This window comes from Macaca fascicularis, chromosome 4, assembly GCF_037993035.2.
Source record: "Macaca fascicularis isolate 582-1 chromosome 4, T2T-MFA8v1.1".
NCBI classification, from domain to species: domain Eukaryota; kingdom Metazoa; phylum Chordata; class Mammalia; order Primates; family Cercopithecidae; genus Macaca; species Macaca fascicularis.
Window position 1 is genome coordinate 496,696 of NC_088378.1, and position 19,714 is coordinate 516,409.

Consider the following 19,714-nt stretch of genomic DNA (forward strand, 5'->3'; position numbering starts at 1 on the left):
AGCTTCTACACCTGAAGGACTCACTAATTTTTACCACTTACTAACTGTGTAACCTCAGCCAAGTCTCAGCGGGGGCCATTATCTCCTCACCTCCAACAGAGGAACAAAACCTGACTGCAGCTCTGTGAGGATTCCAGGCACCGTATGGAAAGTACCTAGAAAACAGGAGTTGCTCAATATATAGAAGGTAATAAATACACGTTTCCTGAGCAACTGTGAGTTCTGATCATTAATTTGCTTTCATTGAAGCATGTAATGAAATATTGACTGAAACAAACAAGCAGACACCAAAATGGTTTCAGGCATTATATCTAAAATACAACTTTTTAGAAAACAGTATGATCACATGACTCTTACAAGGTATCATAACAACAATCTAACACTTTTATAAACTGCATTTATTGTACAGAGTACTCTGAAGAAAGAAAAAATATGTACAGCCATTCATTTTCATTAACACATGTATTCTGTCCTGCAATACTGGAGAGGCGGAATGTGTCTGGCACAGAAATAACCCCTAGGAGTTACAAATTAGAAAAACAACACTTTTAAAAAAGATTTTTACTTTTCTGGTAGAAATATAAAAACTGTGGTTCATGGGGAAAAACATTAAAATTAAAAAGTCCAATCAATTGTAGAGGTGGCTTTCACTCTTAGAGTTTTCTCCCTCAAACCAACTTGTCAACAGCAGTGTTTAAAATCTACATATAAATAAATGGGCAGCGCTGCCCAGATAGCAGCACAGTATGAGCAACTCACAGTCACGCTGCGCGGTGTTCTCAGTGCACAAATAATGCCCCTTCCCGGCATCCTGCGGTGGGCACTTACAGAAGGGCATCACCTGGTGCCACAACCTGCAACTCAACATCCATCTTCTCACACCACCACCAGTTAAAGGTACCAAAACAAACTGATTTGTTTAAAAAAAAAAAAAACAAACAGTGGGTGGGGGAGGCAAGGGTACATGACAGCCATTACGTCGTCTTCCTGAATCCCTTTAGAATAGGGTAGATGTTTTCAAATGCTTCATAAATTTCTGCTCTGACTTTAGCACCTAAGAAGACAAGTTGAAGTAGAGATGAGAGACCGAAATGGCACTTCTTAACATATTAAGAAGTTAAAATTATTATTACCTTAAAGCTGCAAGCACAATTCTCACCATACCCAGTCAGATTAAGGCATAGGCATGAAAACATTAATGGTGGAACCCCTTGTCACAAACTTATTTTTGTTTATAAAACGATACTTTTAAAAAATCATCTTAGTGACTCCAGCATCTCGCATCCATTCTACAGCTCAAGAGGCATGTGTTCACACTTCTCTCCTGGTCCTGAACCAGGCCCTAAACTAAGCAGGACGGCAATAACAACCGAATCTTTTTCTCCCAATTGCTGCCTTCAACTAAGCTCTTTTCTGAATCTTCCTTTCTTGTCTCATAATCATATTGCTGAAGAATCGTAAAGCTTCAGATAACTAATTCCAAGTGAAAACACCATCTTCTATTTCAATGCAGTGCTCACCTCCTGACTGTAAATGGAAACCTGCTTGCAGGGCTGTGGTCAGACTTCCCTGCTCTCACTGTGCCTTTAGTGGGCACGTTTCTCATAAGACTTGGGTGGGAGGCCTTTGTGCAAGAAGCTAGCCCACTGTCCCGACACTGAAATTTCTTTTCAGCACTGAGAAAATGCCATACTCGAAACACAAACGTTCAGATACTACTTCCTGTTACAACTTACCTGTTAATACAACTTTTCCAGAAACAAAAATAAGGAGAACAATTCTGGGTTTGATCATTCTGTAGATTAAACCAGGAAATAACTCTGGCTCATAACTGGAAGGAAAATTGCAAAAAACAGTTTAGAAATTAAGAGCTTTGTGTGCTTTTAAATAAAATGAGAACCTGTACAAGGAAAAATACTGAATAAACAAGCAAACTAGTCAAGAGGTAAAGCACAGTTCTTCAAGCAGCATCAAAGGATAGAATAATTAAAGCAAGTGAGGCCAACTTTTAGCCATCAGCTGATAACCATTGGATGGGAGGCTATTTGCCCTCCTATCACTTTACCCCATTTCTACTGAGTCTGGATTTTCTGATTTAAGAAGAGCCCTGTAGTTATGTCTGCAGTCTCTGATAATAATCACCTACTTTTACAATCCTAATAATTACTATTACCTACCTAATAATCATTTACTTCTAAGATCTGATACTATAACTTTTAATCAAATCTCACCTTAAATTGAAATATTCTCTAGCTATCAATTGTGTTCAGGAAATTCAATCACTCTGATATACTAGCCTGAGAATTAACCTATACCTGATTGAGCTGTCTGACTGAATGGACTATTGGGGGGTGTGTGTGTGTAATTTTTTTTTTTTTTTTTGAGACGGAGTCTTGTTCTGTTGCCCAGGCTGGAGTGCAGTAGTACGATCTTGGCTCGCTACAACCTCCGCCTCCTGGATTCGAGTGACTGTCCTGCCTCAGCCTTCCATGTAGCTGGGATTACAGGCGTGTACCACCACGTCCAGCTAATTTTTGTATTTTTAGTAGAGACGGGGTTTCACCATGTTGGCCAGGCTGGTCTTGAACTCATGAACTCAAGTGATCCCCCCGCCTCAGCCTCCCAAAGTGCTAGGATTACAGGCTTAAGCCACCAGGCCAGGCCTGGTACATATTCTTCTAAGCCTAGTAATCTCATTTTTCTTAGTTCAGAGAGACTGAAAACAGGATGCCTCTGTTTCTGTGTGTCTGACCTAAGACAAAATTCAGGACAGGCTTCTCTGAGGAAGAGTGGAATGCGTAGACATACGGAACTCAAGTGGGAGCTTCCTAGGTGAAAAGGGAAATGAGTGTACTAGGCATAAAAGCTGCAAGTGCACAGGCCCATGGCAGGAGGAACCAAGTGAGCCCAAGGGGCACACAGAACTAGTGTGCCTGTGAACAGACACCAGAAGACCATGAGATGAGGCTGTGAGGTGGGCAGGGCTGCCTGCCTGTGAGTCTTCACCTGCAAGTAGCAGGGAAGATAATTAGAAAGTTGTTCCTACGGCTCAACTTCACACTTTGCTGGTAGATCTGACACAATGCTGACTAAAAGAGAAGATCCAAACTGGGAAAAAAAAAATTGATACAAGAGGTTAGGTTAAATTCATGCATTCCAAGTGTATTCAGCAATCAAATGATAAAACATATAGAAGCAGAATCAAATTCAGTCCAGTAAAGGGGAGTTATGGGTACTGCTAAGTGACAAGGGAAGCAGAGGCTGGTGAGAGTGATAAATGTCACTGAGAACATCAAGAAGACAATGCAAGAATACATACAATTATAACCATGTCAACTGTTCTCACATACTGAATATTTTACATGTGTTTTATTCTGAACAATGTTTAGATTATAAATGAATTGTTGCCAAAAGCAATCATAATACATTTCAGACTTACCTACTAAACTGTTGGTGGGTGAGCACAAGACCTTCTAACCTTATAGGAAACTTCACATCACAGCTCCCCACCATGTTCTGAATCTTGAAGTCCAAGAACTTAGCTGGAAAACCCAACTTCTGTACAACTCTAGCATATTTTCTTGCTGCCAGTCTGGACTGTTCTTCACTAGGGAAAGGAAAAAAGTGAGTTATTCATACTCAGACTCAGCTAAAATATTTATTTAGACTAATAACTTATAAAAAGTCCTAAACAGGAGACTAATAAAGTGTAAACTGGTCAGCCCCCTTGCAATAGGAGAAAAGACTGACAGACATTCACAATTTCCTTATAAAGTATTCCTGGATCCTTGACAGAAAACTGTAGGTCTGCCAAAATGACCTTTCAATCTGCCAAATTATTGTAGCCCTAGATTTTATAGATGTGAATTATCACCATCATCAATCATCACTATTTCTATATTTTAGCCCATGCATTTCTACTGAGAGGAAAACTAACAAACTTCATATTGATCAGAAAATGTTGATGAGATTTATTATTGAACAATGTATTCACTAATTCTATTCTCTTTTATACCAAGACTCATCATGAATAGACATTCCTATGATGTCATTTGTTGAGGCAGTTCAGAGCTTACATAAGAAAAGCAGAATGTGGGCCAGGCATGCTGGCTCACACCTGTAATCCCAAGCACTTTGGGAGGCCAAGGCAGGTAGATCACCTGAGGTCAAGGGTTCGAGACCAGCTTAGTCAACATGGTGAAACTCTATCTCTACTAAAAATACAAAAATTAGCCGGGTGTGGTAGAAGGCACCTGTAATCCCAGCTACTTGGGAGGCTGAGGCAAGAGAATCACTTGAACCTGAGAGGTGGAAGTTGCAGTGAGCCAAGATTGTGCCACTGCCCTCCAGCCTGGGCGACTCCGCCAACAACAACAACAAAAAAAAAAAGGAAAGAAAGAAAGAAAGAGGAGAGGAGAGGAGAGAAGAGAACAGAAAAAAAAAGAAAATAAGAGAGAAAAGAAAAGAAGGAAGGCTGGCTGGGCGCAGTGGCTCATACCTGTAATCCCAACACTTTGGGAGGCCAAGGTGGGTGGAGCACGAGGTCAGGAGATCGAGACCATCCTGACTAACAGAGTGAAACACCGTCTCTACTAAACATACAAAAATTAGCTGGGCATGGTGGCAGGCACCTGTAGTCCCAGCTACTTGGGAGGCTGAGGCAAGAGAATGGCATGAACCTGGGAGGCAGAGCTTGCAGTGAGCCCAGATTGCGCCACTGCACTCCAGCCTGGGCGCAGAGCAAGACTGTCTCAAAAATAACAACAACAACAAAAAGAATGTGAAAATATTACCATAAAAAGACTATCAGGCACAGGGGATCAGGAAGAACAAAAATCAAGCATATATATATATGCTATGCTTTTAATTTTCAGGTAAATTTATTGGTGGTTTCTTGTCTTGATGAAACAGTCATCCAACTAGACATACAATATTCAGTTTTCAGATGCTCTGGGACAAAAAGACTAAATGCTGCATGAAAAGTTTGCCTTGATAAACCAAAAGTTTCTGATATTCCATGCAGGGGAAAACAAGCAAACAAAAAGGCTCTTAATTAAAGAGGTTACTACTGCATGTTGTGGCCAAGGGGTAGTGAAAGGCAAGAACAGATCCTTGTCCTGCATTCTGAAAAAACTTGGAGACCAGGAGCCAGAATGTCCACACCAATGACATTCCCCTCACTGAAAGACAATTTCAAACTTCAGAATAAGCAAAAATATCCACAGCCCCCTTCTATGTGTTGACACCGCCAAGTACATTTAATACGCTTTCATTTAAAAAGTTTTAGTGTATTTGTTCAGTTCATTTATGAATGTAATGTCACTAATTTTCCCCCTAGTTTTTGACTTCTATCAGGTATATGAGCTCTGTTTAGAACAGTCAGGGCCCCAGAGCACTAACCTTCAGACAGGATCACTTCAAACGCAGAATACAGGCAATGACATGTTATAACAGGGGTACATTCCTTAGGATCTGCACAACTCAAACGCTCATAATGAATGCTAGTTCCAGTGAGACGGCAGGTTTCTGCAGTCAACACATGTGGTGTTGTCATGCTGTCCGGCCCAGTAAGGTCTGCAAAGCTCTTACACCATTAGCTTAGAAGTTTACACCATTAGCTTGACCAATTACACCATTAGCTTACACCATTAGCTTGACCAATTTTTTCTTCCATTTCAAGATGTATTTGTGTTATTTACAACATTTTTCACAAAAAGGGAATTTTATTAATAGTTCTGATGTTGTATTACATCTTACCTAATTTTATTTTATTTTATTTTCTGGGAACAGAGTCTTGTTCTGTCTCCCAGGCTGGAGTGCAGTGGCGTGATCTCAGCTCACTGCAACCTCCGCCTCCCAGATTTAAGCGATTCTCATGTTTCAGCATCCCAAGTAGCTGGGACTACAGACATCCACTACCACACCTGGCTAATTTTTGTATTTTTAATAGAGATGGAGTTTCACCATGTTGGTCAGGCTGGTCTTGAACTCCTGGCCTCAAGTGATTTGCCCGCCTTGGCCTCCTGGGATTATAGGTGTGAGATACCATACCTGTCCATATCTAATTTTTAAGAAAATGAAATCACTGGTATCTACAATTAATAGAATCAACCATTTTAATAAGAAAGCAGTAATAACATGTTAAAGTGCTAACCTAATAACCTAAAAACTCGTTCACAACCCATAAACCAGAAAAATGAATTTCTTACGGCTACCTCTTGGCTCCTGTGCACACCATCTTCCCAGAACTGAAAATCAGTGCCGTGGTTCGTGGCTCTCTTATCCTCATGATTACTGCAGCAAACCGCTAAAATAGAGAGAATCATTAGTGAGGTCATGCCAAACTGCTCAATTTTGTTAGGAGAACTACACATTGACAAATCACAACTGGTAGGAAGGACATAGTACATCTAGTTATCAAAATATTTGTCCTGTATTTCTGCGTATCTGTAAAGGATTTGCATACACCACATGTAACAAATATTCCTTTGCATAAGGAGCAGAAAATAATCAATTGTGACAAAGTTATACCAAGATCTGTATGTTCTTTCACATGAGCATTCCACCAACAGAAATGTTTGCAAAATTTGGTTATGTTCTCAATAAATACCAGTGCTTCGGTTTCTACTTTATATTTGCTGCTTATCATGACTATAGTTTCTCTAATGATAAATTTTGTTTTATTAATATAAATTTTGAGGCAAATAAACCAATAAACGTTTCCTACCTTAATGGAATTAATAAATCAGATTACAAGCATACCAATATGTAATGAAGTAAAATCCTGCTTCCAATTGGCCTTTAGAAACAATATTAATGTATTAAACACATATAAATGCAAATTAGGAAAGAAACACAGTTTTAACTTTTATTTTCTGCTTTTTATGCTTGAAACACGTTAATTCTTTCAGAAAATTTTCTTGCTAAGATGGTAACTCATGGGGAAAATATTTCAACTGTGGGTTGAATTAATGGCCTCAGTTATTAGGTACATGATAAAAAGCAAGTAATTACTTTGAAACAACTTAAATATTTTAATACATTATATTTAATTATACAATAAAAACCTATGTATTTCTAATTGAGATGACTCTGACAAACTAGATTGTTTTAACAATTTTATTTTTTTATTTTATTAATTTTTTTTTTTAGAGACAGAGTCTCACTTTGTTGCCCAGACTGGATTGCAGTTGCCCAGACTGGAGTGCAGACTGGAATCATGGCTCACTGCAGCCTCGAATTCCTGAGTTCAAGAGATCCTCCTGTCTTGGCCTCCCAAGTAGCTGAGATTATAGGTGTGTGCCACCAACCCCAGATAATTTTTTAAATTTTCTGATGAAACAAGGTCTTGCTATGTTGCCCAGGCTTGTCTCGAAGGCCTCAAGCGATCCTCCCACCTTGGCCTCCCAAAGTGCTGAGATTACAGGTCTGAGTCACCGTGCCTGGCTTTTAACAATTTTAGTTTAAAAACTGCTCTATGTCTTCCCTGTGTTTTTATCAACATCTAAAAAAGCTAGCAGTGTATAGTAGTTTATCTAAGTCCCAGGAAAAGCCTAGCTATTTTGCATTTCCAGAATTTCCTCTACTATTTCTATTGGTTAAGTATCACTTCACTTAAGATCATAAAGTAATAAAATTATGTATTCAACTAAATATTATAATAGATGAAAGATTAATTCTTAAAATGCTACATGTCATACAGACTCATTATGAGTGGTTAAAAGGAGATTTTTCAGACCCCTAGCTTAGCTATCTTTCAGATCTTAGGCATTATGTTTCAGGGGTTTTAAAATGCACCCTAAGTCCATTACTAACACTTCTCTCAACCCAGCTAATGTTTATCCAAATTACTTTGCCTACTATAGCTGGCAAACATCATCCCTATACATATACAAAATTCTTCACATGATCCCAATACAATATATATGTAACTTAGCTTGTTTTATAGACTGCTGTATTCCCAGGGATTCTGATATCACAGACACTCAATAAAAGATACAAAACAATGCACATTTTACTTTAGATCTTCATTTTGTTGGTGTCAAGGAATAAGCATAACACAAACTCTTTGATATACAGATTTTTTTTTTTTGAGATGGAGTCTTGCTCTGTTTCCAGGCTGGAATGCAATGGCGCGATCTCCACTCGCAACCTCTGTCTCCCAGGTTCAAGTGATTCTCCTGCCTCAACCTCCCAAGTAGTTGGGATTACAAGCACAAGCCACCACTCCCGGCAAATTTTTGTCTTTTTAGTAGAGACAGGGTTTCACTACGTTGGCCAGGATGGTCTTGAACTCCTGACCTCAGGTGATCCGCCCACCTCGGCCTCCCAAAGTGCTGGGATTACAGGTGTAAGCCACCAAGCCTGGCCGATTTTTCTTTCTTTTTCTTTTTTTTTTTTTTTAAGAGACAGGGTCTTGCCATGTTGCCTGGGCTGGTCTTGAAGTCCTAGGCTCAAGCAATTCTCCCTCCTCAGCCTCTCAAAGTGCTGGGATTACAGGCATTAGCCACTGTGCCTAGAGTGATCTACAGACATTTGTTACATAGCGTGAAATACATTAAAATATAGAGACATGACAGAGAAGACAAAAAAGAAAAAAAAAGAAACACATTAAAATAGATCTAACCTTGGGATTATATTCAGCATTTCGGGCACGAAGTGCAATGGTCTTTAGGTCAAGTTTACAACCAAGATTCACTGTGGATACAATATTTCTGTAAGAAATTTAAAAAGAAAACATGACTATTTAAATTACTTAACCTTCACTGGATGAGGTGTTAGAAATTATGCACACATTTGATTATTTCAACCAGGCTTTAATTTTTTAAAATTGCTCACATTTATTGTTTAACAAGTATCATGCACATGTTGAGCATTTTATATAGATTATTCCATTTAATACTTATAATGCACTATGGTAGAAGCTACCAGTATTCCCACATTCGGATAAATAAGCTGAGGCTTAAAGGTAGTGCAACTTCCTCAGGATGCACATGGCTCCCAAGTGGAGGTGCCAGGATCTGAGTCTGTCTCCAGAGCCATGCCCTTAGCCTTCTCACAGACAAACTCATTTCTCACCTGTGAGCTCTGAAAAGCCACCACCACCACCACCCTACTCCTAAGTCACTTTTTTTCTTTTTTTTTTTTTTGAGACGGAGTCTCGCTCTGTCGCCCAGGCTGGAGTGCAGTGGTGCATTCTCGGCTCACTGAAAGCTCCACCTCCTGGGTTCATGCCATTCTCCTGCCTCAGCCTCCCGAGTAGCTGGGTCTACAGGCGTGCGCCACCACGCCCGGCTAATTTTTTGTATTTTTAGTAGAGATGGGGTTTCACCATGTTAGCCAGCATAGTCTCGATCTCCTGACCTCATGATCCGCCCGCCTCGGCCTCTCAAAGTGCTGGGATTACAGGCATGAGCCACCACGCCTGGCAAACCTAAGTCACTATTTATTATGAAAATGAGTTCTCTCAAAGTACGTATCTTTTGAAAAACAACAGCTAAGTGTCTTTAGCAAAAAAAAAAAAAAAAAAGGCAAAACCCTGCTTTCTCTTCTAATTATCTCTCAGTAAATAAGGATAAACGGAGCCATCTGGGTCCACTGACCCTTTACATTTCTCAGTGTTCTTACATCACTTAATAAATAACTTATACAAGGATAAAGATATACTAAAAAGCAACTCTATTAGAAGTTTTAATAAAAATTTAAACAAAAACCTACATTTTCATTATACATTTTTTCTGCTTATGAAAGTATATATACTTGGCCAGGCACAGTGGCTCACGCCTGTAATCCCAGCACTTTGGGAGGCTGAGGTGGGCGGATCACGAGGTCAGGAGATCGAGACCATCCTGGCTAACACGGTGAAACCCCGTCTCTACTAAAAATACAAAAAAATTAGCCGAGCATGGTGGCGGGAGCCTGTAGTCCCAGCTGCTCAGGAGGCTGAGGCAGGAGAATGGCGTGAACCCAGGAGGTGGAGTTTGCAGTGAGCTGAGATCACACCACTGCACTCCAACCTGGGCGACAGAGCGAGACTCCGTCTTAAATAAATAAATAAATAAATAAATAAATAAAGTACATATACTTGAAATGGGCAATGTCCTTTGAATGCAATTAACTGCGCAACAAGTGTCTTGCATGGACCTGGCAATCACCATCCCAAGAATATAGAGTCCAGATTTCAAATACATAGGTTCAAATACAATAGGTTATAGCTCACTGTTGCTTCTGGTTCTTTTTCTTATACTGTCAAAATGCAAAACTTTTGAAAACTTGATGGCTCATAATTTTGTTCAAAAGAGAATGGCAGTCTATGATACACAACCGTAAAGCCAATTAGGTTGATCCACACAATGTTTTCATTTCCATATCATCTCTTTCCTTCCAATCACCGTTGTATACACACCTGGCTTTAGCATTTGTCCACTGATGAACTATATCAAGTAGATTTTAGTACATCTATCACAACTTTCATCACATAATTGTTAAATGTATTCTTATATGTTTTCATTCATGAAATATTTGCCTTAATCCCTCTTAAGCCTACAAGACTGAGAGGGCACTGAATTACCACGCAGGAGGGTTCTTAGTAGAGAGCAGCTCAGGGACGTGGATGACTGGATGCTCTCGGGAGTATCAGAACAACAAAGGCACGGCAAGAAACAAACACCTGACTGTACTGTTTATACTTTATTATTTAAATCAGAAATGCAAACTTAAATTTTCCTGGGAGTCCGACAAGCATGCTGGACACATGGGAGCGGTACAGACAAGGGTGAGCTAAAAAGGGCTGTCTCTAAAATCACTAAAATTACTTTGTTTTTAAAATTGTGTGTGGGGTCAAACAAAATTGTAGAGGCAAGATTTAGGTCTTTGGGTAAAAGTCAGCATCCACGATTACACACCACTAAGTTCCAAAAATGATCAGAGATAGCTTATAAACAACAACCATATATGTAGCAAGGTGAATAAATGCAAATAGGAAATACTAGATCTAAAGGGAGTATGAAGGAGGAAGGTATCTGTACAAGAAAACTGAGGAGATGCAGAGACTGCAAGTAACCTTTTAATTTGGTCATAAGCTTTCTAACATGAAAAGCTGCACGCTTCTTATTGACGGGGATTATTTGGAAATATTTGTTGTTTTTTCAGGAAGATGAAATTATTTCCTATCCCTAATACCCTGTTACATATAGAACCCACTTCACTTAGGTAGAAAAATCCATTTAGGACAAGAACAGTCATCCTCATTTTGTGGGAAGGACACAGACCTTCAAAGATTCATATGCAGTCCCCACAGTAAAAATAAAAAACAAGAACTGCCAGAAATTATACTGATACTGTGACTAAAGACCTAAAATAGCATAAGGGAAAGAGACTACATAACATTGTGATTTGGCGATATCAGATACAGGGAAATGTCTATAATATAATAATAATGACAGTGAAAATCACATTAAATTTTATTGGCTCAGGTATATAAACACAAATGACCACATTCCTAAACCTGTTAAGAACCTTTTACTGAGGGCACTGACTAAGATGGCTTTGCTTCCCTTTCCCAAGTGTGAGATAAAGCAAATTTTGATACACAATTGCTGTTAGTGCCATTCCCTCCCTTAATAAAAGGATCCATCAGAAAACAGAGCAGGAACACAACTCAAAGGGACTCCTAAGTGGGAGGAAACATAAAACACCAAGTACTCACTGCAGCTGCGGTACAATCCCAGAACTCTCCGAAGCCGGAGTGGCAGGAGTGATGGGGGTCATGGGGGTCACGGGGGAGGGATACAGTGGAGTGGTGCCCGGCAAGGGTGCAGTTGTGAGAGTCTGTGAGTGGAAGAGCTGTGGTGCCTGGCCTGAGGTTCCCTGTGTTGTCTGCTGGGATGTTGACTGCTGAACGGCTGCAGCGGCCACTGCCTGTTGCTGCTGCTGCTGCTGCTGCTGCTGTTGTTGCTGTTGTTGCTGCTGCTGCTGCTGTTGTTGCTGCTGCTGCCTTTGTTGCTCTTCCAAAATAGACAGACTATTGGTGTTCTGAATAGGCTGTGGGGTCAGTCCAGTGCCATAAGGCATCATTGGACTAAAGATAGGGATTCCGGGAGTCATGGCACCCTGTGGAAAGCAAGGAGAAAAACAGGTTAGGCTGGCTGCTGCTGAGTGTTTGTGGAAGTTTCTTGGTGGAACAGCAGGTGAGATGTGCAAAGACAGACGCCCTCTGAGAATAATGGGGTTATTAATCTTTAATTACGGAAGAACCAGCTATTCTTATACACATTGCTTTCTTCTTTAATACCACACAGTGGATAAACATGAAGAAAAATGGATAAACTGAACTTTGGAAAAATTAAAAACTTCTGTTCTCTGAAAGACACCATTGAGAAAATTAAAAGGCAGGCCACAGATTGGGAAAAAAATACCTATAATACATACATCTGAGAAAGGACTGGTAAACAGAATAATAAAGAGCTCTGACAACTCCATAAAAAAAGATCAACAAATAAAATAATGAAAAAGGACAAAAGATGTGAAGGGCATATTACAAATGAAGATACAGGCATACCTCAGAGATACTATGGGTTAGGTTCCAGACCATCTCAATGAAGCAAGCAGCATGAATTTTTTGGTTTCCCAGTGTCTACAAAAGTTATGTTTACACTATAGTCTATTAAGTGTGCAATAGCATTATGTCTAATAATATGTATATACCTTAATTTTAAAATGCTTTATTGCTAAAAATGCTAACAATCCTGTGAGCCTGCAGCAAGTCATAATCTTTTTGCTGATAGAGGATCTTGCCTCGATGCTGACAGCTGCTGACTGATCAGGGTGGTAGCTGTGGCCATTTCTTAAAATAAGACTGACGAAGTTTGCCACAAGGACTGACTCTTCCTTTCACTGAGATGTCTCTGTAGCACACGACGCTGTTTGACAGCGTTTTACCCACGCTAGAACGTAGTTCAAAACTGGAGTCAGTCCTCTCAAACGCTGCTGCTGCTTTCTCAACTACATTTATGGAATATTCCACAGTCATCAGTTCTTCACCAGGAGTCAATTCCATCTCAAGAAACCACTTTCTTTGCTCATCCACAAGAAGCAACTCCTCATCTGTTCAGGTTTTATCAAAAAATTGCAGCAGTTCAGTCACATCTTCAGGATTCACTTCTAATTCTAGTTCACTTGCTATTTCCACTACACCTGCAGTAACTTCTACCACTGAAGTCTAGAACCTCTCAAAGTCATCCACGAGGGCTGGAATCAACTTCTTCCAAACTCTTATTCATGCTGATATTTTAACCTCCTCCCATGAATCACAAACGTTCTTAATGGCATCTAGAATGGTGAATCTTTTCCAGAAGGTTTTCAATTCACTTTGCCCAGATCCATCAGAGGAATCACTATCTATGGCAGCTACAGCATATGCCCCTCCCTGTTTCCTTTCTTTGAGACAGGGTCTCCATTGTAGCTTTTAACTTCTGGACCCAAGTGATCCTCCCGCCTCAGCCTCCCACGTAGCTGGGACTACAGGCACATGCCACCATGACCAGCTAATTTTTAATTTTTTTTTTTTTGTAGCAACAGGGACTTGTTTTGTTATCCAGGTTGGTCTCGAACTCCTGCCTTTGAGTGATCCTTCCACCTTGGCCTCCCAAAGTACTGAGATTACAAGCATGAGCCACCATGCCCTGCTCTATTTCTTAAATAGTAAGAATTGAAAGTTGAAATTACTCCTTGATCCATGGGCTGAAGAATGGATATATTATTTAAACAGGCATGAAAACAATATTAATCTCCTTGTTCTTCTCTATCAGAGCTTGTGGACAACTAGTCACACTGTCAGTGAGTAATATTTTGAAATCAATCTTTTTTTCTGAGCAGTAGATCTCAAAGAGCTTAAAATATTCTGTAAACCATGCTGTAAACAGATGTGGTCTCATCAGGTTTTGTTGTTCTGTGTGCTGAGAACAGGCAGAGTAGATTTAGCGTAATTCTTAAGGGCCCTATGATTTTAGAACAGTAAATGAGCATTGGCTTTAACTTAAAGTCACCAGCTATATTAGCCCCTAACTACAGTCAGCCAATCCTCTGAAGCTTTGAAGCTAGGCACTGACTTCTCCTCTCTAGCTATAAAAGTCCTAGATAGCATCTTCTTCCAGTAGAAGGCTGTTTCATCTACATTAAAAATCTATTATTTAGTATAGTCACCTTCATCAATAATCTCGGCTAGATCTTCCAGATAACTTGCTGCTTCACATTGTATTCTTATGTTGTGGAGAAGGCTTCTCTCCTTAAAGCTCATGAATAAACCTCTGCTAGTTTCAAAATTTTCTTCTACAGCTTCCTCTCCTCTCTCAGCCTTTACAGAACTGAAGAGAGTCAAGGCCTTGCTCTGGATTACACTTTGGCTTAAGGGGATGTTGTGGGTAGCATGATCTTCTATCCAGACCAGGCAAACTTTCTCCATATAAGCAATAAAGCTGTTTTGCTTTCTTATCATTTGTCGGTTTACTGGAGTAGCATTTCTAATTTCCTTTAAGAACTTTTCCCTTGCATTTACAACTTGGCTAACTATTTGGTGCAAGAGGCCTAGCTTTTAGCCTGTCTCAGCTTTCAACATGCCTTCTTCACTAAGGATAATCATTTCTAGCTTTTGGTTTAAAATAAGAGATGTGCAGCTCTTCCCTTCATCTGAACACTTAATTAAAGATCACTGTAAAGTTATTAATTAGCCTAATTTCCATACTGTTGTGTCTCAAGGAATAGGGAAGACCAAGGAGAGGGAGAGAGATGGGGGAATGGCTGGTCAGATTGTAGACATTTATCAATTAAGTTCCTATATTATACGGGTGCAGTTTATGGCATTCAATAATAATTACAATAGTAACATCAAAGATCACTGATCACATTAACAGATAATAATGAAAAGTTTTGACTGGGTTCAGTAGCTCATGCCTGTAATCCCAACCCTTTGGGAGGCCAAGGCGGGTGGATCACTTGTAGCCAGTAGTTTGAGAACAGCCTAGCCAACATGGTGAAACTCCTTCTCCACTAAAAATACAAAATTTAGCTGGGTTTGGTGGCACATGCCTATAATCCCAGCTACTCAGGAGGCTAAGGCAGAAGAATCGCTTGAACAGGGGAGATGGAGGTTGCAGTGAGCCGAGGCTGCACCACTGCAATCCAGCCTGGGCAACAAAGTGACTGCAAAAAAAACAAAACAAAACAAAAAAAGAGAAAGTTTGGTAACAATAACAGATAATAATAAAAAGTTTGAAATCCTGCAAAAATTACCAAAATCTAACCCCAAGTACACACTGTTGGAAAAATAACACCAACAGACTCACTGGGTACAGGTTTATCACAACCTTCAATTTGTCAAACATGCAGTAAAGTCAACTGCAGTAAAGTGAGGTGGGCCTGTGTATGAGTGGCTGCCAAGAACTTGCCAAGGTGCTCAGAAACATTAGTAATCAGGCAAATTAAAAATCAAAACCACAGTAAAATATAACTAAGCAATCACTAGAGTAAAAGTAAAAAGATTGACAGCACAAAGTGTTGGTGAGGATGTGGGGCAACTTAAATCTCTTATGCTGCGAAACAATATAGCCACTTCAGAAAACAGTTTGGCAGTTTCTTATAAAGTTATACATACACTGATATAGGACCTAGCAATCCTACTCCTAAGTATTTACCTATGAGAAGTAAAAACAGTACATTCAAAGTCTACACAAATGTTTATAGTGCTTTTATCCATAATAGCTCCAAACTGGGAAGACCCCAAATGTGAGCAACTGGAGAATGGATGAACTGTGGAACATCCAAACAATGGAGTGATACTTAGCTATACAATGGATTAACTACTGATATACAAACAGTATCAGACATACACAAAAAAGCACACACTGTATGATTCCATCTATATGAAATTCTAGAATAGACAAAACTAATCTTCAGCATTGAAAAGCAGATTCAGTAGTTACCTGGGGCCAACAGAGTGACTATAAAGGGGAAGAAGGGACTTTTTAAGATAATTGAAATGTTCTGTAACTTATACATGTATATATAATTATCAAAACAGACACTTAAAATGTGTTTTTTGTATGTAAATTATATTTCAACAGAAGTTATTGGTTTTTTGTTTTTGTTTTTGTTTTTTTTTGAGACAGAGCCTAGTCTTGCTCTGTCCACCAGGCTGGAGTGCACTGGCATGATCTCTGCTCACTGCAACCTCCACCTCCCGGGTTCAAGCAATTCTCCCTGCCTCAGCCTCCCAGGTAGTTGGGATTACAGGGACCCACCACCATGCCTGGTTAATTTTTGTATATTTAGTACAGATGGTTTCTCCATGTTGGCCAGGCTGGTCTCAAACTCCTGACCTCAACTGATCCACCCACCTCCGCCTCCCAAAGTGCTGGGATTATAGGCGTGAGCCACCGAACCCAGCCTGAAACATTTTTATCGTAGATGGGTGGTTGAGAGCTTGAAATGTAAAAGGGGAAAAATAAAACTAGAAAATAATCTGGTGAGGGTGATTTTCAAAATCAAAGACCCTATATAATCACTTGGAACATTCTCCTAAGTGTTTATCAAAAGATTACGTGTTTTATAGATATATAACTTCCAAACAGACTCCCCAAATAAACACTATTGTGCCCATTCAAAACCTAATAGAACATCTCAACAAAATCAGGCTTAAAAAATATATTAAATCATTTTCAAAAACAGATCATTAAATGCCCTTCCTTGCCTTTTGATACCATCTCTTGCCGTTCAGATTTCCGCCCTCCCTATTCTCTCCCTCCTGCTGTATTACCTGAGGGGAGGCCAAGCCCTGAGCGTAAGGTGGCAGGCTGTTGTTCTGATCCATGATGTTCACTTTCTTCTTGGCAAACCAGAAACCCTTGGGCTGGAACTCGTCTCACCATTCAGTTTTTTCCTAGAGCATCTCAGGCACACTCTTCTCAGCAACTTCCTCAATTCCTTGGGTTATCTTCAGACACCAAGAAACAGTGATGCTGCTTTGGAAAAAAGTCTGAAGTTTAATTTAAGGATCCAGGTAACCTATACAGTCCTATAAGCCAGTTCCATGGCTATACAAAACACAAACATGAAAACCAATGAAGCTATTCTGGAGTACATTTGTTTTTACCTTATAATCCCAAAGTCTTATTCCTTCCAGGTTTCCGGTGATTGCATGTAAAATCGCCAACAAAACAAAAATCATTTTGTTACACGTTTAAATACTCAGATAATGCTCAAAATTAAGCTGTCATAACCAGCATTAAAAACTTTTGAGGAAAAACACCTACAGAAAACTAATTCCAAAAGAAACTGTAATATCAGAGTAGGATATTTATTAAGCACTGTATACACAGCACTGTTAGGCAAAGTTCAGATCTTTAAATATCCCAATTTTACATCCTCTACAATGTCTTGGGCAAAAAATTAAGTAACTATTAAATTCAATCCAATATACTTCAGAGTGATCATTTATCAAGCTCCTACTGTAATGAAACTATAAAAAAAAAGCTGCACAAAGATAAAGCTCTGAATTTTTATAAACGTAATAACCTTACCTCTTTAGAACACAATAGTGCAAACTGTGCCTTTTATCTGACTATTCTTAAATCGTCATCACTTTACTCACTATACATCTGAAATGAGTTTATAATAACATATTCTCACATGGAACTTAGAGGTCTCAAAGTTACAAATTATATGTCCAAAGACCCTTCAGGCATATGCACTTCAAGCATGTGCTGGTACAAAGTAGACACTCACATATTTGCTGAATATATGAAAGACTCTGACGATCACTTTGAAAGGGCAAAGGCCCCCAAAAACTATCTATGCTATATACTCATCACTGAAAAACAGACCAAAAAAGAAAGCAAGCTGTGCTTCTGGAAATAAATGTATCAAAGACATTTTTTAAATTATGCTTTTTTTTTTTTTTTGACAGTTATCCTATAATAACAAAAGTGCTGCAGATGAGGATATAAAGATAGGAAGATGTAGTCCCTGGCATCAAAGTGTTCAATATGAAGGGTATGCAAATAATTACTGTAAAACATAGTATTATAGTAGCAGGTATGGCCTAAGCTAAGTCTTGAAAGTCTACATGTCTTTGTGATCTCTGCATCTAGCACTATGCCTGGAATGCAGTATGTGATCATGAATGAGCCCATATACACCCCTGGAAGAGAAGACAATAAAGACTAACAGCCAATTACTATGAAGAGAGGGCAGTGTTTTCACAAAGCAGGGACCATCTAACTTGGGTCTCACAAGGTGAGTAGGAATTTACAAAACAGGGCTTCAGACAAAAGAGAAATCAAGCAGAAAGAGATAACAGATTGAAAAAAGATGCAGAATGCAGGCGACAAGCTTAGTATGACTGTATAGAAGGTCACTGCAGATGAAATAGCACATATTGGTGGGCTCATACTATCAGGAGTTTTAAATGTTACTGCATAGGCAATAATAACAGTTATGGAATTTTGGAAGTGCAGTATGAATAGATCTAATTTGGCAAGACTAGACGAATTTGAGAGGAGTAAAACTAGAGGCTGGAAGTTCCGCTTCAGGGATCTAAGGGTGAGGCAAGAGATAATGACGGCAGGATTTAAACCCATTGTAAGTAGGACTAGAGATTTATTTATCCAGGACCTGCGGTGGCTTCAGGCCACTTTTTGCAAGTAAGTCTACAGAAGAAACCGTACGGTGATTACTGCACTAATTTATCTCAGAAAAGAGTTGTTTGCTGGGTATCTTCAGCTCTTGGAAATTGAAACATCAAATCCGATATTTTTTGGAGGCAATCAAATTAATTCTGCATAGCCTTCTAGTGTCTGTATAACTAAATGAAGCACAGTCTTTTCACAGAGAAGCCTACCTAGAGATTTGGAAAACCATGATGGCCTGACCGAGAGATGGGAGGCCCCGTAAATAAATGGTGTGTATTATATCTTAAGCGCTACCGTGCCCGCTGTCTCAGGATTCTGACAAAATACTTAAGTCTCAATGTTGGTAGCAAAACAGGCGGGCACAGACCAGGGTGAATCTGCCTTCTAACATGGAGAAGAAGCGGTGGCAGGACAGGGCAGGGTAAACTTCAGGTCTTCGATGCAAGGGACTGTCCTGTCCCGCCCGCCGCCGCCCCGTCAGTAGTACCCTGCGCCCCACAATCGTACGATGGGAAGCCGCTGGCGACACACAGCAGAGTAGGGCACCAGGCGGGAGCGGCGGCCGAGCGGCCGTTACAGGCCGGAACGGCGGCAGCACGAGAGGGAGGAACGTCCCCCGCGGGGCCTGCACGCGCGCCAATTCCTCTTCTCTTCCCCACCATTGCCCCCAGGCCTCAATGCAGTGGTCGCCTCCGCCCGAACCCTCAGAAAAGAGTACAAGCTGTTACCTGGGTCACTGCAAAGATGACCATGGGCCAGAGGAAACGAAGTTTCACAGCCGGCGGCCCAGGCGCCCGCCACAGCGAACCTGCCTGACCTCACTGAACTCCTGGCGCGCGTTGATAATGTCACTTCCGCCAGCTCTGCCCTCGGCTTCAGCGAGTTGCTCCCACTAGGGCCGAGGCCCTGGGAAGTGTGGGCATAGGTCACTTCCTGTGTTTCCATAGGCGCGGAGCTTAAGGTAAGGAGGGGCGAAGCTCTTGAGGAGTTCCGGGGCGGGGCCGCCGTGCCACAGCCGTCTCTAATTGGCC

At 40.3% G+C, this 19,714-nt stretch overlaps 1 protein-coding gene across 4 annotated transcripts; it reads right to left on the reverse strand.

The window, feature by feature from the left end:
• Positions 1-293: 293 nt before the first annotated feature.
• TBP (TATA-box binding protein) lies at positions 294-19,506 on the reverse strand. Of its 4 annotated transcripts, none has more exons than XM_045391785.2 (9): positions 19,412-19,506; positions 17,147-17,169; positions 16,811-17,012; positions 11,708-12,111; positions 8,627-8,714; positions 6,216-6,307; positions 3,440-3,607; positions 1,737-1,831; positions 294-1,054 (listed from the first exon to the last, which is right to left on the reverse strand). In XM_045391785.2, the coding sequence occupies exons 3-9, from the start codon at positions 16,862-16,864 to the stop codon at positions 975-977; spliced, it is 981 nt and encodes a 326-aa protein (XP_045247720.1). In that variant the 5' UTR covers positions 16,865-17,012; positions 17,147-17,169; positions 19,412-19,506; the 3' UTR covers positions 294-974. The 4 variants fall into 4 exon arrangements, with proteins under 4 accessions (XP_045247720.1, XP_045247721.1, XP_045247718.1 ...); XM_045391786.2 differs by having other exon boundaries at positions 16,811-17,015; XM_045391783.2 differs by lacking the exon at positions 17,147-17,169.
• Between the last annotated feature and the right edge of the window lie 208 nt (positions 19,507-19,714).

What these genes read in the sequence shown, in the direction of transcription:
- TBP (XM_045391783.2), bottom strand. Translation starts at nt 16,864, where the DNA reads ATGGATCAGAACAACAGCCTGCCACCTTACGCTCAGGGCTTGGCCTCC. An exon ending in AGGGCTTGGCCTCCCCTCAG is followed by an intron (nt 12,112 to 16,810) that starts GTAATACAGCAG and finishes TGCTTTCCACAG; the next exon opens with GGTGCCATGACTCCCGGAAT. An exon ending in GTGTGCACAGGAGCCAAGAG is followed by an intron (nt 3,608 to 6,215) that starts GTAGCCGTAAGA and finishes TCCTTTCCCTAG; the next exon opens with TGAAGAACAGTCCAGACTGG.